This window comes from Pleurodeles waltl, chromosome 2_1 (assembly GCF_031143425.1).
Source record: "Pleurodeles waltl isolate 20211129_DDA chromosome 2_1, aPleWal1.hap1.20221129, whole genome shotgun sequence".
Taxonomy (NCBI): domain Eukaryota; kingdom Metazoa; phylum Chordata; class Amphibia; order Caudata; family Salamandridae; genus Pleurodeles; species Pleurodeles waltl.
Genome location: NC_090438.1, coordinates 567,167,942 through 567,191,100, shown reverse-complemented (window position 1 = coordinate 567,191,100; position 23,159 = coordinate 567,167,942). Strand labels below are relative to the sequence as shown.

Genomic DNA, 23,159 nt, shown 5'->3' with positions numbered 1-23,159 from the left:
TAGCCCCTTTCCCTCCCCCCCGTCCCCCCCCCCAGCGCCTTGAGACCCTCACAGGTGAGTAGCGCGCTTTATAAATCTCTTTGATACAGATCTACCTATATATATATATATATATATAAATATATATCTACATAGATATATCTATAGATATATCCATGTACCTAGATATATCTATCTACATAGATATATATATATAGATATATACATATATTTTTTTTTAGTTGTTGTATGGTTTCCTTGGGGGCCAAAATGGCCCCCAGGGAAACCCTACAACATCTAAAAAAAAAATTGCCCCCACAGGGCATAGGTGCCCCCTGTCATTTCATTTTTTTTTTTTGTATTTTTTTTTTTGAAGAAAAAAAAAAATCCCCTGGGGGGGGGCACCTACCTTTTTTTTTTTTTTAAGAAAATTATGGCGGGGGGTGGCCCGTTTTCCGGGGGGGGCCGCCCCCCAAAAGTGAAATCCCTGGTGTCTAGTGGGGTTTCCTGGCCCCCGATCGCAGCTGTGCTGCGATCGGGGGCCAGGAAACCGTTTCAGAAGGCCTCATAAGAAAGGGGAGACTCTCCCCTTTCTTACGAAGCCTTCTGAAACTGGGGGCCAGGAAACACTTTCAGGAAGGCCTCGTAAGAAAGGGGAGACTCTCCCCTTTCTTACGAGGCCTTCCCGAACGTGAAAAAGGCCGTTTTCCCCATGAAAGCAGGAAGCGGCCGCAAGGCTGCTTCCTGCTTTCATGGGGAAAACACCTTTGCAACGTCAGCGCGCCTCGCGGCGCGCTGACGTCACAAAGGGGCGGGTGGGGGGCGGGGGGAGACACGGTAGCTTCCGTGTCTCCCGGGGGGAAAAAAAAATAAAAAATAAATCCTCGGGTGCGACGCACCCGAGGATTTATTAATGCCCTTCCTGGTGTTGGCCACTGGTCGTGACCCGCACCAGGGAGGGTGTGTGGGCGTCGGCCAGTGGCCGACGCCCGCACTTAAGAGGTTAAGATGTAGTTGTGACAGTATTCTGGAAACCCAGATCGTCACCCTGGAAAAAGTTTGTAGTTTTTTTCTCTGTGTGGACCTATACAACCAGACCAAGCAACTTCAGAAAAACTGCAGTATTAAAAAGTGCACATTCATAGAACACAAGAAATGCGTGTAAATTCTGCAAGACCACTGTTAAGTGTTTTTGCTATGATGCAGTGGATCATTGTGCTGTTTCTGTACTTTCTAACCCTGGTCACTTTGATTTACAGGCCACCCGGCCTCCGCACAGCTTTCAGCAACTCGATCGTCGACATCATAGCTCCCCACGAAATGGCATCCACGAACTACCTTCTCCTTGGTAACCTCAACTACCACATCAACAACAACCACAACACTGCTTCCCTGCTCGAGAACCTCACCACTATTGGACTCAAGCAACAGGTCACCTCACCAACACATATCGCTGGACACACACCCAAACCCATTTTGCCCGCAAGCAAAAACATCACTATTGACTCTGCCTCCATGCTGCACTGGACCGACCACCCCTCTGCATTCACTTCATCATCCTCACACCTACAGTCTACCTTAGAACCTCCGCTCTCCCCAGAGGAAATGGAACCAGACCACAGAGGAGCAGCTCACCAACACCCTCAGCACGTCTCCACCCATGTATGCCCCAGACTCAAACATCTCAGCACCGAACCTCCACCAATGGATCATCGAATGCGCCAACAAACTAACTCCACTCAAAACGACCTCAGGTAAACACAGTGCCAAGAAGGCCAGCTGGTTCTACCCCCACACTAAAGGACTCCAAGCGTACCTGCACACGGCTAGCAAAAAGATGGAGAAACAGCATATCCCCAGAGGGCATCGGGGCCTTCAAATCCACCACCAAATCCCACCATCACCTCATCAGATCCTCCAGAAAAGCCGCCCTGCAGGACCGTATCAGCGCCATCGCACTCAACACTAAAGGACTCTTCGCCATGGTTAAAGAATTGCTCCATTGGATCCCCCTCACCACGGACAAGACCGGCTCTATCATGTGCAGCATCCACTCCGGAGCCGCTACCGATCCCTGCCCCCACTACGTTTTCAACAAAGCCAGCACCTCATTGCATTCGAGCTCTGCAACACCCTCAACTGCTCCTTGGAGACAGCTACTTTCCCTGAGGTCTGGGAGCATACCGAGATCGGCCTGCTCCTGAAGAAACCCACGGCCAACCCCATGGATCTTAAAAACTACCACCCCATCCTGCTGCTTCCTTTCCCGGCCAAGGTTGTTGAAAAAGCCATCAATGCACAGCTCCACAAACACATTGAGGACAACAACATCCTGGATATCTCCCAATTAGGATTCAGCACAAACTGCAGCACAGAGACCACCCTCCTCCCCACTACAGATGACATCTGCTCGTTCCTCAAGTGTGGCCAGACAGCAGCCCTCATCCTACTGGACCTATCGGCCACCTTCAACACTGTCTCCCATCACACCTGCTGCTCCAGACTCCACGCAGCAGGCATCCGCGGCAGGACCCTAGAGTGGATACACTTCTGACTGGCAGAACACAAAACATCAGGCTCCCGCCATACCTGTTAGAACCTATGGAGATCAGCTGCGGAGTACCCTAGGGTTCCTCCTTGAGCCCCACACTCTTCAACTTCTGCATGGCCCCATTCGCATCCATTGTTAGAAGCCATAGACTGAACATCGTCTCCTATGTCGATGACACCCAGGTGATCATCTCACTGACCAAAAACCCTACAACGGCCAAAAAGAACTTCCACAACGGGATGGAAGCTGTTGCTGCCTGTATGAAGGAGAGCTGCCTCAAGCTCAACTCTGACAAGACCAAGATCCTCATCCTGGGACCCTCCACATCAGCCTGGGATGACTCCTGATGGCTGACCACACTAGCAGCCCCCCTGCCCCTACAAACCACACACACCACCTCAGCTTCACCCTGGATCCACCGCTCATCATGACCCGACAAATCAATTCTGTCGCCCTGCCTGTTTCTACACCCTCCAACTCCTCCGGAAGATCTTCAGGTGGATCCCAAACAACTGTAGAAAGACTGTAATCCACGCCCTGGTCACAAGCAGACTCGACTAAGGCAGCACTCTCTACACCGGTACCACCAAGAAGAACTTAAAAAAACTAAACCCATCCTGAAGGCCTCTGCCAGACTCATCTTGAACACCTCCACCAGACTCTTCCTGAACATCCCCCACCGTGAACTCATCACCAGACACCTGAGAGATCACCACTGGCTCCCCGTCAAAAAGAGAATCAACTTCAAACTCCTCATCCACGCATACAAGGCCCTTCACAACCTGGGACCCACCTACCTCAGCCACCACCACACCTTTTACTCCCCTGCCAGACCTTTCCACTTCTCTCAACAGGCACTTGCCACCGTACCCCTCATACAGAAGACCTTGGCTGGAGGAAGATCCTTCACCTACCTCGCAGCAAAGAGCTAGAACACCCTGCCTTTCCATCTCAGGCAGTCACCATCCCTACCATCCCTACCGCAATTCAGGAAGGAACTTAAGACTTGACTCTTCGACTGAAGCTCAGAGGTCCAACACCAGAGTGCCTTGAGTCCCTCACAGGTGAGTAGCGCTTACAAACACTGATTGATTGATTGTCTTGATAATGACTATCATCATCATACACCATCAGAACCATATTTACTCATGACATAGAAAGCAAACCAAAATCATTAGACTCATGACTGTAATTATGCAAATTTATGTTGACTTGAACCATCTCTGATGTTGCTGGAAGAAAAACCCAGTTGAGCGTTTGCCCACTGTTTATTTCACTGTTGAATGAAAGAGACATTCAAGGGCATCTGTTCTGCTCATAATTCTCTAGCACCCTATGAATAAGGGAGCAGAGTTGAACATCTGTGGAACCTTTAGTAACTGCCTAATATACTGCAGCCTCCTAACAGCAATGGTTAGTGTACGACTAGAGACATTTAGTAGAAGCATAAGGTATTGCTTCCTGCTGTAGAAAGGATTTGTGTCCAATTGTGAGACATTTAGAAGCTACCTAAAGGTACCACAACAAGCAGATGCCGGACTGTAGAAATTTCTGATAACAGAATAAGGTATTTCTGCCTGCATCAGGAAGGTGTTCATTGCAGTTTTTCAAAACAATGAGGACATACAGGAATGCCATATTTATATTGATTTAAATCTCATATGCAAGCATTGCAAAAACAATAGGTCTCCTTTCCTTTTTTCAGTTACAAATCACACCCAGTGTTAACTGTGCTCGTTTATACTTAACTTACTGGTTGCCTATAAACCAGCTGATATCACAGATTCAGCCTCCATCTCAACCTGAGCCATGCATATGTTTATTCAGCACTCTTTAAGAATTCATCAATGCTTGGTAATAGCTTTTTAGGTGGTTGGTGATTGGTGTGGTCACAGTGACACATGTGACCTCAATTCCTGCTGCGTCTGACTACTCTGCTGGGATAGTTTCTATAAGCAAGCTTTGTGGTAAACTGATCAGTCTGGCTGTCAGAGTAGTTGTGCCTGATCAGTAGGTACCAGCCAAATGGAAGATTCACTGTGCTCCAGAACAGAGCAGGGAGCTTTCATATATCTCTTTAATGCTTTCTTTAATGATTAGTCCACCCTCTTTCACCATGTATTTAGATAAGATGCCTTTTGCACATTGGACAGTCCAGGCTCGAGCCCTCCCTCAGCCCATGACTCTTAGGTCTCGGTTCAAGTTGTGAACATTTTGTGTTTGTACAGAAATGTTCTGCTTCAGTAATAACAGCAGTAGCTGGATCTGAGTAACATCTCAGTATGAATGGGAGACTGGACACCTTGTTCCAAGTCCTGAGATACAACCTTAGATTCACACAGTGCCTTGGGGACTAGTCCCATAAATTTGAGACGCTCCCTTGGTGCTTTTGCAGCCCTTTTCATTTTAAGAGCTTTCCAGGAATGTGGGTAAATCCTTAGAGCAGTGATCAGAATACGAGTTACTGAGCCCTAGTCCCATGATGTTATTTGTGCCATGGTTCATTCTCTGTCATCCTTGCCTCCCTCATGGCACCTGGGCATGGTAAGTGTTCTCAGGTGTTGTAGCTGCTTTCCAGACTGTCCTTGACTTAGCAGGTTCACATACTCAGTAGAGGCTTTGATAGTGAACCCTGCCCTGTGTGGTGCCCCCTCTGATGCAAGCCAGAACAGTTGTTGTGGGTAGCCCAGATTCTGAAAACATTCAGAGAATTAAAATCACTTACACCATGAGAGACTATGCCAAAGATATTGTTCTTGTGGTTCTTACTCAACAAGTACTGGCTACTTCTGTACCTCCCTCTTAGGAGGTTTGTTCCTTCACTTCTATAGTGAAGAAGGCCATGAAGGTGCTTAAATTCCCTCTTCTTGATTTGGAGCCATGCTTTAACCTACTAAAATTTGGAGTTGTGCAACGGGCCGGGTACTTTCAGACCACAGAGTCGTTCCCCCGCATTGTAACTGACTCCACTTCTGCTCCCCATCATTCTTGACCCCTTGAGATTGGCGACTCCACAACAGCTCTGTAAGCTGAGGGAAACCATGGATAAAATTTTCAGTAATCCTCTGGATCCCTCTGGAGCGCCATTTGGCCTAAGAATCCGAGGTGATCTCTAATCTGTTTATTGGCGACAGATCCATCCCCAACTGCCCCACTCAAACTCGACCTGACCTTCTTGAGATTTGCTCAGGTGCAACATCTATGCCGTCTAGTGTGCTGCGACAGATGCGCCCAGCCCAAGTCTCGATGCCGTCACTGGCATCCGAAATGAAGCAGATACTGTTACTGGATTCTGAGACCCTCCTACCCCAATACCAAGGTCCCAAACACCATGCCATTACATCTAGTCGGATCCAGAGACATACACTCATATGAGGAGAGTGACACTGAGGAGAGTGACACTGGAAATAACGCCACTTATGGGGAAAGCAATATATTCTATGTCTTACAGGATGGCACTAACATGGAAACCTATCCAGACATTGGTCTTTCTTCCCAAAACCCAGCTATGGCAACAGACAAATCTGCCTCCTTGTCTATAGTGATCAAAAGGGCAGCAGAGGTTTTGGATCTTACTCTGCCCACAGAACAAGTTAAAGCAAATGTCTTCAACCCTAGACAAACCAACCAAGAACCTCTACTTCCATTCAACAAGGCCTTGGCTGATGTACTGGTGGGCACCTAGATAAAGCTAGGATCTTGACTCCCAGTTAATAGGCAAGTGGAATGGCATCAATGGCTTGGTACAGGGGGTCTGGATTTTTTATTGTAACATCCTACTCTGGAGAGGTTAGTGGTACAGTCATTTACGAGTCACCTCAACCCTAATGCTGTCCCTCCAACCTCCATGCTAAAAAAATAATATTGTAGACATTTGCCAAGCTGATTTTTTTCTTATGCCGGCCTTGCTCTAAGATCTGTTAACATGTTTGGCTCCCTGGGCATGTAGTGTGAGACAGAGTGGCAGACCTCTTGCCAGCTGTCCCTGATGACATCCGACCAACCTTCAGCCGCCTATCATGGATGGTCAGGATGCAGGAAAGTACTCAATTCTCTTCAGCTTATACATGGCTGACTGTCTGGGGAGGGCAGTTGGAATAAACGTGGTGCTTGAGCACCACACATGGATATGCTCCACAGGTTTCTTTTCCGATGCCCAAAAATCCTTGATGGGTATGCCCTTTGATGCCTTCTAGGCTGTTCGGAGCAAAGGTGGACTCACTCTTGGAACAGTTCAAAGAAAGCAAAGCCACTGCTTACTCTCTAGGTCTAACTCGGTTCAGCAGTCTCTCCTACAAAATTGTCCCTTTCGAGGCTTCGGCAGGGAATCAAAGCAGAGGCTTCACCAACACAGGCCTCTCCATTAACAGGCCGAAGATCAAGCCAGTGGCATCTTGGCCCCCAGGTTCAGAGGCCTACCCAATCCCCAACCCCTGCTCCCACAGCTGCCACAAAACCATTTTAATTTACCTTCAGTAGCTCAAAATCACCTGGTGGGAAGTAGTACCATCCTCTACCTCCCCAGACGGAAAAGCAATGCATTGAACCAATGGGTCATGGAACCCGTTATTCTCTACTCATCCTGTCATATCCCCCTGACATGTCACCCTCACCAAAACATCTCTTGGAGGACTAGTTGCCCATACTGCGTGGTGAGGTTAACTCTCTTGGGTGAAGAAGTAATAGGGAGGGTGCTGGTTCCAGAGATTAGGACTGGCTTACACCTATTATTTTCTGCTGCTGAAAAAGGATGTAGGCCTTTGTCACATCCTGGATCTGCGCCTTCTGAACTTCTTCTTCCAGAATAACAAGTTCAGTATACTCACCCTGTCCCAAGTCCTGTCTGCCTTGGACCCAAGAGACTAAATGTTGGTGTTTTATTTACGAACGGATCCCTATTTTCACATTCTGTTTCTTCAATCCCACAGGTGTTACTTCTGGTAGTTTGAGGTAGGCCAGGAACATTTTCAATCCTCCGTGCCTTAATTTGGCCTTACCTGTACACCTTGGGTGTTAACAAAGGTGATGGTGGTGGTCAGAACCCGCGTCTGTGGAGGGCAGGGGGAGCCATCATGGAGCTGTTGAGCTTGTAATGACAAACTCCCAGCCCACGTACTTTATATAGCCGCACTGCACTTCCAGTGTCCAAGAATGGACTTAGACACTGTAGTGACATATTGCTAATGCAGCTATGCCCTCGCCTTTTATATAGAGCACCCTGCCTTAGGGCTGTAAGGCCTGCTAGAAGGGTGCCTTACCTATGCCACAGGCAGTAGTTTGCAGGCATGGCACCCTGAGTGGGGTGCCATGTCAACTTTGTCTTATTCTCCCCACCAACACACACAAACTACAACGGCAGTGTGCATGTGCTTGGTGAGAGGTCCCTTACGGTGACATAATTAATGCTGCAGCCCTTGGGGACCTTCCCTGGTCACAGGGCCCTTGGTAACATGGGTACCTTTTACAAGGGGCTGTGTGCCAGGGATGTGCTAATTGGGAAATCAATGGTACAGTTGTGGGAAAGAACACTGGTGCTGGGGCCTGGTCAGCAGCATCCCAGTACACTCAGTCAAGTCAGCATTAATATCAGGCAAAAAAGTGGGGAGATAACCTTGCCAAAAGGGGCACTTTCCTACAGTTATACATAAAGATTTGTTATGGGCTCGACAGGAAGCAGCCCCCAGAAGCCTTATGCTCTCATTTCACCAGAGCCAAGGCGGCTACCACTGCTCTGATGCCTGATGTGCTAGTCCTGGACATCTGCCAGGCTGTTACGTCGGCGTCGCTCCACGCATTCACAAAGCACTATTGCCTGGACAGTTAGGTGCGATGGGACAGGCACTGCTAAGATCATAAGTCTCAGATCTGCACACGGCTATTCTGATTTCTGTTGGCTCCAAGTCCAGAAGTGAGGATGGAGATCAAAAAAAAAGAATCTGATGTCAGCATACAAAAGTGGCACAGATATAAGGGCCCAGCAAACACATCGAGGATGGGATGAATCTAATGCAGAGTCGCATGACACCCCCTTCTGACGTACAGGGTAACTGCTTCAAAGGTTTCTGGATTGCGTCTGACTCCTAGGGAAATTCAGAAGGTGAGGAACCTGTAGTTAAAATCACTACCAGAAAAAAACGTTGCTACAGGTAAGAAAGTTATTAATTGAGACTATTTTGTATGAGATGATAACCGACCAGCTTAACAATAAGTGTTTATTTCATTATTTTGTGTTTTAAATCCCTGTCTGAACACATCGAGTAAGCACACACTTGATGGCAAAAGGGCTCTTGCTGGCCAGAACTGCTGGATTAGGCTAGTATTGCAACATGTTACATTTATTAGAAATTATGGAGTGAATGTGTTTTTTCTAGCCATACTAACCTCAGCTAGCTTCTTTTATCAAACTCTACGATATATTTCCCTCATGACTGCATATTGAGGATTATAGCTACATTAAATAACAAGGCAGTCATTGCAACTATCCTATGCTAAGTAGATGATAGTTCTCTTGATTGTATGTGTTATGTTCTGTAGGTCACTACAGCACTCTCCTGATTGCTGTTTCATGACTCCTGGTTTTCTGCTACTACAAGGAAATGTAAGACTGCGGAATACCTTTTATAGACTTTACATCAAGAGATTTACATTGGATTATTCTGCATGCACTAAAAAGTTTGGATCAGAATTCCATGAACTCTCAGCTCCTGACCTCCTTATAAAGACAGTGAAGTGTTATATAGTAATGAGAAAAATGATATTAGGGTCCTCTCCAGCTAATAAACCATTTTTATTTTGGGCTAAAACAGAATGTACTGATGTTTGATTACATTTAATTCGTGGTGAAGTGATCATCTTCAGAAAGAGATCCTGTCTCATAGAAATTGTGAAAATGCAATCCCAGAATTCTGAATTACATTCTTGGATCTAAAACCTTTTCAGAATTCTCATGATTCAAAAAATTAGTTGGTGATAAAATTTACCTGGCAGCATGCTTTAATATAATTACGTTTTTAAATAGTTTCCTGCTGACTTGCAGCATATAGAGATGAAGAACATGAACTATTTCTTTGCTTTGGAGTTTTGAAACTTTTAATATAGTTTTACAGTACTCTGTTTGAAAGTCATAACCTCAAAACAAGGCTTAAACTCGATTGTTGAAATTGTTTTTTCTTTATTCATTTCAGGTGACATTGGAGTTAACTTCCTGAATCATCTTCTGGACTTGTACAGTTCTAAGCCATCTGAGTTTCCATATCTTGACCCTAATACCCAAGATAAACAAGGAAACACTATAATGCACATTTTGTTCCAGAATGGAGGTGCCAAGAATTTTAAGAGGGCCCTAGATTTGTTATCCAAATTTGAAATTAATTTAAATCTAACAAACACGCTGGGGAAAGATGCAAGGCACAGAATAAAAAAGAATGACATGCGTCTCATTACATGGGAGAAGGCTGTCCGGGAAGCCAGAAAGAAATACCCAGTTATTCAGTCTTTGAAGTCTACAAAGTCAGTTCCTACTAATAATATTCAATCCTCAAAACCACATCAAGCCTCCTTACTGGCAGCACACAGTTTAAAATCGGAAACAAAAGCACATCAGGACGAATCTCATATTGCTGAGGCTGTTGCTGGTTTGGTGAATGAACAAAAGTGCCACATTAAAAATCCTGTTTCAAGAGAAGAAGTCAAGCCATTAACACTCCGAGAAACCCTTGCACAAAAAATCACTGTCTTGATCAAGAAGCTTGAGCTGTGTAAACCAGAGATGGAGACATTGCAGGTAGCAAAGCTTTCTCCAGCAGTAGCTGGCACTTCAGGTATATTAAGCATGCCATCAGAAGCCATTGCCACTGAAACTTCAGTTGCCACTAAATGTAAATGTCCTGATGCTCCTTTGCCGGCTTCTGAGAGTGTACCCTGTGAACCTGCAATATCAGTTTGCGATGAAGGAGAAGATGTGGATGCTAGTGAGTTAGCTAACTTGCAGGATTTTGATAACATGACATGGGAGATAGAGTGTACATCGGAAGCACTGAAGAAGTTGGGCAGCAAATCCATACCACACTACATGAAAAAGAAAATCATCTTAGCAGTACAGCAACTGGGAAATGGAGATTGGGTCCAAAGTCTTCAGAAGCGTTTGAAATATTTAAACAGCGACATACAGTTGTATGAAGCCAAGTTAGACAAAGGCGGCAGAATGTTATGGGAGCTTGCCATTGATTTCTCACCACGTTGTAGTGAGGACCCAGAAATGATTATAGAAACTGAGCAATCCCTGTATTCTGTGGAAAAATCTGGCAGGGTGTATACAGAAATCATAAGAATATGGGACATTGTTCTTGACCATAACAAACTGAACCATGCTATAGACAATATATGTAGTGCATACAACCGTGGCTTGTCCTGTATCCTGCGTAAGAAGCTCAAGGGCATAAGTAAATCTCAGCAGTCCTCTAGCATGCATGTACAAAAACGCATTCCTCAATGTTATGTTGAAGATGTTGAGGTGGAAAAATCCAGAGACTTGTTCATACCAGATTATTTCCCACCAGCTAGTGCAGTGGAAACGGAATATAACATAATGAAATTCCATAGCTTCAGTACCAACATGGCACTTAATATAATAAGTGAGATGAATTCTAGTGTTGAATATCCCTTCAGAGTTGGTGAGTTGGAGTATGCAGTGATTGACCTCAATCCTAAGCCAATGGAAGCAATCATTTTAATTGGCCGTAGTGGAACAGGGAAGACTACTTGTTGTCTGTATAGACTATGGAAGACGTTTCATTCATACTGGGAGAAAGCAGAATCAGTAGGTGGCCCTTGGTTGGTAAAGAACACTTGGCATAGACGAAAACAGAGCATTTCTGAAGGTGAGGATACTGAAGAGGAAGATACCATTGACGTTTCAGACTCTAGTGATGAATCTGAGACAAGTGACTGCTCAGATGATGAAGCGAACAAAGGCATTAAAGGTGAAGACCATTGTTCTGATGCCAATGAAGATGAAAACAGTAACAAGGAAGAGAAACTGGAACATTTTCATCAGATTTTTATAACTAAAAACCATGTTTTGTGTCAAGAGGTTCAACGGAATTTTACTGAGCTTAGCAGGTCTGCTAAAGCCACCAGCCATTTCAAGCCAGTTGAACCTACAGTGTACAGGCTGCAGGACCTCAAAGATGAGAACTTTCCTCTGTTTGCCACCTCAAAGCAGTTATTGCTTTTACTTGATGCATCAATGCCAGATCCATTTTTTCTTAGGAATGAGGATGGTAGTCTTAAAAGGAACATTGCTGGCTGGTCCACAAATGATGAATTACTGCTGCCTGATTTGTTAGATGATGATGATGAAGGTGAAAATGAAGGAGATTATGAGGAAGAGGATAAGTCTTCGGAGGCCATATCAAAAGAAACTGACCCTCGTGTTTTTGTGACATTTGATGTTTTTGCAAATGAACTATGGCCAAAGATGGTGAAAGGCAAATCCCTCTATAATGCTGCCTTGGTTTGGAAAGAGATCAAGTCTTTCCTGAAAGGGTCTTTTGAAGCTCTGAACTGCCCCCATGGAAGGCTTTCAGAAGAACAGTACATTAAGTTAGGACGGAAGAGAGCACCAAACTTTCAAGAAGATAGAAAGGAAATCTATCGCCTGTTTTGTCTCTATCAGCAGGCTAAGTCTCAGAGAGGTTACTTTGATGAAGAAGATTTCCTGTTCAATTTGTCTCAAAGGCTGCAGAAACTCGAAGAGCTTTCATGGTCCATCCATGAACTTTATGGTGATGAGATTCAGGACTTCACTCAGGCTGAACTAGCGCTTCTAATGAGATGCATCAATGATCCTAATTCAATGTTCCTTACAGGCGACACAGCACAAAGTATAATGAAAGGTGTTTCCTTTCGATTTAGCGACCTACGCTCTTTATTTCACTATGCCAGCATCCATTGCTCCAAAGACAAGCACTGTGCTGTTCGGAAGCCAAAACGGATTTATCAGCTATATCAGAACTACAGATCTCACTCAGGTATGGCATTTTACATGCAATCATTTCATTGTGCTTTTATCATACTTATGAGGTGTTTCTACACATGCTTTGTATGTTATTTAAATGTTTCTTCCCAAAACTTTTAAATTCCTATAAACAACTCAAGCCTCTGGCTACTGTACCCTAAACCTTGTCAACCGCAGAAAATATTAAATAATCCTTAGGTGTGGTGAAGATTATTTTGAGGAGTTGTTATGCAGGTATATACACACTTCCCCTGCTAACGATAATGGAGCCCTTAGCCCGCATTACCAGCTCTAAATATGACTTAAGCCCTGCTTCTGGCATTCTATCTGGAGTGGTAAAACCGAGTGGCATTCGCCACTTGCCTGTGAGTGACTCCGGATCTGAAATTACTGAGTCTGTAAACTCCAGACCTGAATATCCTGGACACAGAGATACCGGGCCTGGTTCACTGTGTGTGGATATACCTTGTGAGAAACCTTTGCATGGACTGAGTGTAGGAGCACAGTTCAGCCCCCACCGCCCTGCGACCCCTGCAGCACCACAAGGGAGCAATGCTTCTTCTGGTTGAGGTTAGCAATACATCTCCAACTCACCTTTCCCTTAGCACCCTCCTCCCAAGAGCATAACATAATGGGAGCATACATGTCTATTGGGCCACCCCTACCCTAAAAAGCTCCCTCACCCCCCAGCTATTTCTCCTGCCTACATTTTCAACATGTTCTGGCATCTTTGCCTGGTCTGAGCATGTGGAAAATATCAGCAGAATATCCCAAGTAATAGGGCAAAATACATACAACAGAACCCAGAGTTCCCAGGTCCATGTCATTATTCCCCCTTTTGGGCACAAAACATATTATTGCTGGAATTTGTAATGAGATACAGTCTGGAATTGAGATCCGGCCCCCTGGTATCCTCGTACCAAATTTCGGCAAACTCATAATCAAGCCCATAATGTTTTATTGCTGCAGCAGTTACCGTGCTGGAAGCTAGTGTACTTTAGTTGTTTATTTTAGCCTTTGTTTTATAAATGTGATATAAATCTGGTACCTAATATTTTAGAAATGCATTTAATTTGCTTTATTAAATCAGACATAGGAGCAAGAATTAATATTTCTATATTTTATTGCTGGCGCTATTTTTAGAATGGAATTTTCAGTCTGCTGTGTACATAGATTTGTTTGCTACAAGTGAAACAGGCTACATGCTTGCCTGTCCTTCCAGCCATGATCAGTAAGGGGCATTAAATTGTGACATAGACATTGCAGATTCCAACGTCTCCAGCAAGTCATAGCTCAGCCTTTCGTCAAATGTTTTTTAAAAAGTGTTAGTTTTTCGTATTCATCATTAAAAGAAAACAATTTTATTTTTTTAAACATGAAATCATCCACCTTTTTCATAATGAATGTTCCTATATTATGAGAAGGTGTTGAATGACTATATACACATGCACTATGAGACTTGGCAGGTCGTGCCCGTGGTTCCACAAAACTTTAGGGCCTCCTTGGCTCCATTGATCCATGATGGGCAGGGAGTGGGCACATATGTCAATGGCTCAGGCTTAGATAACACAGATTGCATTGTCAGGGCAGTCAGTATCAGTGTTGTGCTCCACAGACATGCCTAGATGTGGTCCACTGGTTTTTCTGATGATATGCAGGCATTGCTGATTGATAAGCACTTTGATGGGTCTTGCTTCCTCTGAAAGATGGTCTCCATTGGGGAATGTTTTCAGTGTAGAAGGGCTCAAGTGTGTTATGCAATGTGTGTCCCTGGCAAAGCAATTCCCCCCATCAGTTCTGCATATTTAGGGGCCACTGCAGGAGGAAGGCCGGTTGGCAGTCACATGTGTGGTGGTCCCACAGTACTTTAGGGCCTCCTTGGCTCAGATGATCCATGATGGGCAGGACATGGCAAAATACATCAAATGGACAGGCTTAGATACCACAGATTGCCTTGGCAGGGCAGTCAGTATCAGTGTTGTGCTCCACAGACATTCCTATTTGTGATCCACTGGATTTCCTGATGATATGGAGGCATTGCTGCTGGATATGCAATTTGATGGGTCTTGCCTCTTTGGAAAGAGGTCTCCATTAGGGAATATTTTAAGTACAGAAGGGCCCAAGTGCGTTACTTGCAGCTGTTGCCCTGGCAAAGCAATTTCATCATCAGTTCTGCTAATTTAGGGGCCACTGAGGGAGGGTAGGCCTGTTGGCAGTCACACCATTCAGAGACAGTGTTGCAGCAAACAGCCCAGTTGTTTCGGGGTTGTGGATGCAGTACCAACAGACATCACATAGACCAGCAAGGGAACATTTCTCCATCGCCTCATTCCCTGCTACAGTGGCCAGCAAGATGCTTTTGTTTGCCCTTTGCTGTTGACACCCATCTAGTGAGGGGCACAATTCGTCATTTTCTCCCAGGTTGATGATCCATCACGTCTGACAAATACATTTTGCAGAATGTACCTCAACATCAGGCTCACGGCAGTCAATTGTGGACTACCTTCAGATGACTGCCAAACTTCTAATATTGCTGGAGTTCATCATTAATGACCTGAAGTTCCACTTGATTCCCTCGCAGAGGCTTCCATTCATTCAGACAATCCTGGATATGGTGAGGTTCAAGGTGCAGCGAGTATGGAAAATTCGGACTATGATCCAGATGTTTCAGACTTAATTTTAGATCTCTAGTCTGTCTCTGAGACTTCTTGGCCTCTTATCCTTGCATATCCTACTTGTTAACTATGTTGGTCAGCACATGTGGCCCTGCAATGGAACCTAAAGTTCTCATAGGCCCAGCAACAAGGCCGCCTTTTCAAACCTATCAAGGTCTCAAAAGAGGCAACCCAAGATATGCAGTGGTGGCTGATTAATCACAATTTGTCCTGCTGTGGGCCCACTCAGTACTGACTATGGTGACTGAAGCATTGCTACTGAGTTGGGGTCATCAGGAGGGTGGTGGGGCAGAGCTGAGGCCTCTGGCCTCCAGTGGAGGGCCAGCTGGACTTCAGCCTCCTGGAGCTACTGGTGCGCTGTTTTGCCCTGTAGGGTTTCTTGTCAATCAAGGATAGGCTAGCTCAGGTTCTCACGGACCTGGGATACTGCCATGGGATACTGCAACAAGCAGGGTAGAGTGGAGTGCTAGGCCCTTGGCCAGGACTCTTTGCACCTCTGGAGCTGGCTGGAACTACAGAACATCTTCCTGGTCACCAAACACCTGGCGGGGACCCTGAGTACCAGAGCAGACGAACTAAGCAGCGGTCACCTAGAAGATCATTAGTAGCGTCTACATACAGAGGTGGCACAGAGTGTGCTCGACCAATGGAGAAATCCTTGTATCATTCTTTTTTGCCACAGTCAAGAACGCACAGTCTCAATAGTTTTGTGCATTGGAATTTCCGCAAGAGTGCTTGTTAAAAGACTCATTCCAACAGCAATGGTCCAGGGGACTCGTGTACGCTTCCACCTCTCTTCTCATCTAACTCTCATGCTGTGAATTCTGAAGGAGATCAAGAGAGACGGTCTCTAACTATCCTAATTGCATCAGTTTGGCCAAGAGTGTGTGGTTCTTGAGCATCGGCCCTCCGAGCAGGCTGCCACTTCAGGAGGACGTCCTCTCTCAGCAACAGGGCAGGATTCTTCATCCAAACCTTGCAACTCTTCTTGGAGATTGAGTGGATGCAACGAATTAGGACCAAATTAAGGTCCCACTGGGGCATCACAAGCGGTTTGGGAGGGAACATGTGTAAAGTTGAGAGTTCCAGAAGAATAGACAGTGTGAAAAGCATACTCATTCCTTAGCACTTCGGCCAAAAAGCAATGGCAGGCATTCTGGCATTATGACAGCAATGGAATTCCTAGTAGCCCCGGATGTGAGACCTAAATGTACATCAGGGGCTCTCCCACTTTATGGCTCTTGTTTAAAAACAATTATGATGCCATTCTTTTGAAATTATTATTTTTCCCGGTCCGAAAGAGCCTGGTATGAAAGAGGACCAGAACAGTAGAGTAATTAGTAATTGGTAATAATGTTTATTTTCTTTCGTTTCAACTTTCACCAACGTGTAAAACAAATTAACCACCTCAGATGGTTTATTATTTCAAAGTAAAAGATTTTTAAGCAATAATAATTTAAACATACTTTTAGCAGTCATTTATAAGCTGACAAAATCAGTTGAAAATGTAAACAGACAATTGTAAATATATATGTAAGCAGCCTTATACAATTCAGGGATAGCTTGTGTTTTTGCATGACTAAAATAAAAAAAATAAAACCTGACGCAAATCAAACATGATGCAACCCTGCACCAAATAACACACATTGACAGAAACTGCCATGACTGCAGTTCCTGCCAATGCTTGATAAATGTCTGCCAGCTTGGCGGTCATTTATAATTTTGGCGGTCAGGACTTCCGTCAGGGCGATGGAGGTATTTACTCCATTGCCCTGGCGGAACAATGGGCGAGCGCAAAAATACAAATAAGGCCCCCCAAGTCTCTTTAGTCAATTTTGATGAATTCCATAATTACCACTATTTTAATGTACAGTGTGTATGTGTCTTGTTTTCCTATGTTGTTATTTGAGGCTACACTGATCCTGTATGTTACAATTTTGTTTTCCTGTTCTCCTGGCCTAGCCCATGTGGAATTTTGTATGTGAATTACTATAATTGGAAACATTATGATTTAGACTTTGGATGAGAATATTGAGAATTTCCCAGTCACTTTGAGTTTAAAGGGTGCCTTTAAGGAAAGGTCCACGCTGCCACCGGCCAAGCTCATTCTTCCCTTCCATCGACTCCCTCTGGTACTTTGGAGGAACCATTTCTTAACTCTCCTTACACTGATCTCTCTGCATTCTCCCAATGTTGCCTTCTTAGAATGTTATTCCCTTCGCATTCACTTCTCCCTCCCCACCCTAGAGATACCATCCATGGCTCTCTAAGCCTATTGGTTTTGTGTTTCTAACATCCTTCCCTCCCTCTCTCTTACATCCACCATGGTCTATTATTCCAATCTATAACATTCTCACCAACCACTTTTGATCATCTTCATCTTTTGTGGGTGTTTTCTGTCCGTTGTATGATCAATCAAAGAACATCAGCATTGATTGTAACGCCAACTGTAATCAATGAACACGCTCTGATCAGGAAAAAAGCATCAACTTTAAGGTAGCTTCTTCCAAGTTTACCTAGGAACTTAATAAGAAAATAATTACTCGGGAAAGAAGAATTGTCATGCTACTGAGACTCTTCCAAGTCCCATCTGGAATACTTCTACATATCCAGGAGACCTTACAAACCCACATTTCTGATGGACACTTCTAACCTCAGATTCGTCACCATGCAAATACCTCTGTGCTGGACCCTCATATGTGCACCATCCTTGAGTGCTTACGTCCATTCCTTGCTTTCCACACCTTCAGACATGGATCCTGAGCTCACTCACTCAACTTTTTCTGTCATATTGATGAGTTTTTGTCAAATGTTTTTCTCCACAGTGTGCAAGGGGCCATGTCCCTTCTAAAGACTACAGGGCTTAAACCTTGCAAATACAGTTACAAACAGAGAGTCTGTGACTGTCACTAACAGTCTGTAACAGACCCTGACCAGGTATGTCTCTAGTGCCTAAAGTCTTTGCATGACTCCAGGGCTTGCGGACTCTGCGCTAGAATAAACATCAAGGCTATCTGAGAAAGTTAAGCCAAGCTCTATCTTGCTGTGCACTTGTAGAGGAAGCTTACCTGTTCCCCTGGCTGTTCCTACAAAAGGTCCTCTTCCCTTTCTAAGTTGTCTGGTAAGCCCAGATCAGACAGCAAAAAGTAAGAAGTTGAAACATAACCCTCCCTCTTTCTACTGTAAGACCAGTTCCTCCTTTTAGTGAAGCCTTGACTATTTCACTAATGATCACTTGGGCGAAGCTTCACTCTTGTTCATCAGTCAACAGACAAGTTGCCAGACAAGACAATTGTGCTCCTGGAAAATCCACCCTTCCTTCTGCAACACCATAATCCTTAAATCCTTAAAATTCAACCCTAACTCATTCTCTGCCATGCCTCCTGATCAGGAATCCAAAAGTATGGACGCATTCTGAAAGAGAACGTTCTTTTCAGCTAGCCTCTCCTTCTACTCAGTGAATGTTAGTTAACTCCAGTGTCCCTCCCTGCATGCGTTGTGGGATATGATCGGCAAGATCTTGCAATAGTCCCCAGAGAATTCTGTGCCATCCTTACACAGATTATATAAAACGGACAAAACACCTTGAAATACGTGATTAACTCTGGGCCAGTATCCACTGACTGTGTGTGCAGGACAGTTGTTACCAGTGTGGTGCTTTGCCACAATGCTTGTATGAGAGCTACAGGCTTGTCAAGTGATGTTCAGGCATCACTAATGGACATACCATTTCATGGCCCCCATCTCTTCAAAGACCAGGCAGACTCCGCCCTGGAGCATGTAAAAAAAAGCAGGGCCACAGCGTGCTCGGTCAGCCTTTCTAAGCCCATTTGGCATTATTGCCAGCAATTTCACCTCCTTTGAGGCTTTTGAGGAGGTCTGGCACAAAGACAACACCAAAGTCCACCTCCAACAACAGATCCACGATTCTTTTTGAGGCCTGCACCAGAGGTCCAGCTGACAACTTCCAGGCCCTCTGGCAGCATACTGCTCAGTTCCCATCCCCTCCTGCCACCACACTATGTTATCTTGCCCTCAGTGGTACATGGACATATTTGTAGGCAGAGCCTTACATCTGACAGATAGGTGCTTTAGATAGTCCACAAAGGACATGTCTGCCATTCCTTTCCATGCTGCTGTATATTCTACCTGCACCAGAGCGGCTGTCGGGACCATTTGTTCATCTTGCAGCAGGAAGTCCAGACTGTTTTGGGCAAAGGAGCCATTGAGAGCATCCTGGTATTGGAAATTAGGAATAGTATGTTATTCCCATTATTTACTGTTGCCAAAGAAGGAGGGACACGTTTGTCCTATTTTAGATTTCTGCTCTATCAATTTACTACGGAAAAAAGTGCAAATTCAAGAAGGCCGAAGTTCTGTCTCTCGTAGATCCAAGAGACTGGATGGTAGCGCTGGTCCTGCAGGATGTCTGCTTTCACATTCCCGTCCTGTAGTCCCACTGACGTTACTTGTGGTTCAAGGTGGGCCAGAAGCATTTTCAGTGCTCTGTGCTCACTTTCAGCCTAGGCAGTGCTTCTTGAGGGTTCATGAAAGTGATGGCAGTGTTTACAGCACACATTGAGAGGGTGAAGATACTGGTCTTCCCGTTCCTTAATAACTATTGAAGGCATGCTTCCCACAGTGAGCAGTAGTAGATCATCTTCAGATGACAGCGAACCTAACATCTTTGTGATTTTCAATCCGTGTGCCGGAGTCACACTTGACGTCTTCGCAGATGCTCATTCATTGGAGCCATCCTAGATGCAGTGCAGTTCTGAGCCTTTGCTCCAGTTAAACAAGTTCTGGAGATTGATGTTTCATCCTCTGTCCTGGGTCTCATTGAGAGTGGCTCTGAGACATTGGCCTTTTGTCCTCCTGCTGGTCGACTATACCAGAAGGCACAAGCGGGCTCTGTGTACTCTGCACCAAGGGAAACTGTCAGATTCCATCAACATTTCGTAGGAGACTGCAAAAGGTCTGCAGTGGTGGCTGCTTGACCGGAATTGGACCAGCTGCAGACCACTCTCCATACCTTACCCAGAGCTCATAGTGGTGATGGGTGCCTCGCTCTTGGATTGTGGAATTCATCTGGTAGAGGTGGAGATCAGAGGTCTTTGATGGAGACCTGCCTCCATATCAATCTGCTGGAGTTGCAGGCTGTTTCCTTGGTGCTGAAACCCTTCCTACTGCCCTTCAAAGAGAGGCTGGTTCAGGTCCTCACAGACTATACCAAATCCCTGTGATATTGCAACAAGTGGTGCAGCGTGGGGTTCTGCATCCGTATCATTAAGCCTTGCAGGCTGAGTCACCAACGGCATCTCTCTGGTAGTGAACCACCTGGCGGAATCTTTAAACCCCAGAGTGGATGAATTCATTTGGCGACACCTCATGGATTACAAATGGCAACTGCATTTGTAGATGGCGGAGGGCATATTCAGTAGTGGGGAGAGCACAGTTTAATTTATTTGCCACTTAAGAGAACGCGCAACATCAACGCTTTTGCACTTGGTGTTCCAAAGTAGACTTTCTCAGTGATGCAGTTCCATTGAAGTGGTCTCAGGACTCCTGTATGCCTTCTCCCCACTACTCCTCTCCTGCCCAAGTTCTGAAAATGATCAGGAATGACCAGGCCAGTGTCATCCTAGTAGGCTTGGTTTCGGCTAGGAGAGCAGGGTACCTGAAACTTCTGGACATGAGCATCTGCCCTTAGAGGAGGTGGAGGGAGAGATGGTGAGATCTTCTGTCGCAGCCGGAAGGCAGGGTCCTGCACCCAGCCTGCACAACCTACACCTCCAGGTTATGGAAGCTGAGCAGCGACAGTTCACTGCCCTCAGTCTTCCACCCGCATTCATGGATGTCATTCTAGCTTCAAGGCACCTATCTGCAAGTCTGTTTATGCTTTACGCTGTGGTAAGTGTGAGGCTTGGTGGAAGTTCTGGCACACCGACCTGTTAAAAGCAAAGTTGTCAGATGTTCTGCTTTTTGTGCTGTTGTTGGCCCAGCAACAACCTGCTGTGGACACATTAGGGTTACTTGTCAGCATTTGATGCATTTTTGCATTTCCCGGACCAGCCATCCTTGTTTAAGTCACCAGTTGTGATGCGGTTCCTTAAAGGCCTATCCCATATGTTTTTCCCAGACGTTTTATAATGCCGCAGTGGGACCTTAATTTGGTCCTTACCTTCCTGATGCATACTTCATTCGAGCCGATGCACAGCTGTCATTTGAGGCTGTTGACTCCTAAAACAGTCTTCCTCATAGCTATCACTTCAGCTTATTATGTGAGCAAGATACAAGCTAAGTTTGTTTACCCATCATATACATACTTTTAAAAACTGGTGTTCCGGACTAGAGCGGCATTTTTGACATAAGCTGTGATGCTCTTTCTCATCAGACATTACCATTCCAGCATTCTGTGCTCCACCTCACCTTTCTAAAGAGGAGGAGAGGCTTCACCATTTGGACCCCAAAAGAGCCTTCAGCTTTCACACCAGTTGAAGCACAAACCATCAGGGGTATGATCTGCTCTTTGTTGAGGTTTGCTGGGGGAAAAGGGGTTTGCTGGGGGAAGGAAGGATAAAGGCATGTAAAAAATGTAGAGGCAATAGGAGACAACGTGAAACGTTCCCTTGACAGCTGTACAACTACAGTGTTTTCTCCACATACCACTCTCCATCGGGCCTTGCAATGACTATAATTAGGAAACTCCTCAGGAGAAATAGACTAGCAAAGTGAGTGTATAGCATATGAATGTATGCTAGTATGGTATGCACAAGTCCATACCTCTCTTGAATGCTACAGGATATGAGACCTTCACTTTCCAAATTATAAACTGGGATCCAGATCCTTAAGAGAGATAGGGACACTGGATGTGCCAGTAACACGACTGAAACAAGTCAAGCAGTGGGATGCCTTACAATAGTTATCCCTAACATCTCCATATTCACTTGTTGTTTAATACATTTCTAGAATCCCCTAATAAAAATCTTTTGGATCATCTGTCCATATTTTTATTCTCATGTTGCATCCCCATTAAAAACAAAAGGAGGTGCATTCTCCTTTAAACACAGCACTTCACTTCCCCCCTAAGAATTTTGGAAGTTGAGGTGAGTCCAATAGTGACGCATGCCACCTAGGTTGATGGGTGAGGGTTTGCCTTACATTTTTACAATTTTTCATGAAATCAACACATGCGGCATTGGAGTACTCACTTCCTCAGGCAGATTCTCTGGTAGTACCCTTATGTGTTGTTTGCCTGTTTTTGATTACTTATTGCGTAACTGAGAAAGCAATCGTGGATGGCCTACTGCCTCTCTTTCTTTTTTTTTTTGGTGATGAGCGGTGCAGAAAAGGACGATATCATGTACAAACCTTTGTAATATGATCTGCTAGTCATTTGCCAAGAAGCATCCTCCGGAATGGTCTGAGGACTCATTCGACCAGAGCTCAGGCTAGTGCCAGTGCCTCCTTGTTGGCATGCTGAGCACCCTTTCTGGAGATCTTTCAGGCTGCGACATGAGTGTCAATCTATGGGTTCCTAAAGCACTACTGCCTTGATAGCCAGGTTCTTTGGCAGGAGCACTTTGGCCTTTTGGTCCTGCACAATTTTCTGGTCTGAGACATTTCACAGATCCACCACCTGTGAAAGTACTGTTTTAGTATCTATTCACAAAGTACAGAACCCGCGGTTAGAAATATCCATCAGGAGAACAAGTTGCTTACCTTCGGTAACACTTGTGGATACTTCATCTAACTACAGATTCCTCACGGTCTTCTCTCTTCCCGGTTCTGTGAAGTGGACTTCTTTCACCATCCATAAAAAGATTCCATATTAGAGATTAGTTAATAAGCTCTGTGTCATTCGGCGTGGACAGAAAGGAAATTATGTCCGTGCTTGAGGGTGGCACATATATGTGGCCCGGGCATTACCTCTGGG

At 45.1% G+C, this 23,159-nt stretch overlaps 1 protein-coding gene across 2 annotated transcripts in view; it reads left to right on the top strand.

Moving 5' to 3' along the window:
- Nucleotides 1-23,159, top strand: part of TRANK1 (tetratricopeptide repeat and ankyrin repeat containing 1) — a 931,136-nt gene that overhangs the window by 520,430 nt on the left and 387,547 nt on the right. For both annotated transcript variants that reach the window (XM_069214995.1, XM_069214985.1), the window contains exon 13: nt 9,715-12,561. In XM_069214995.1, coding sequence (XP_069071096.1) covers nt 9,715-12,561 — 2,847 coding nt within the window. The remainder of the gene's footprint in view (nt 1-9,714; nt 12,562-23,159) is intronic.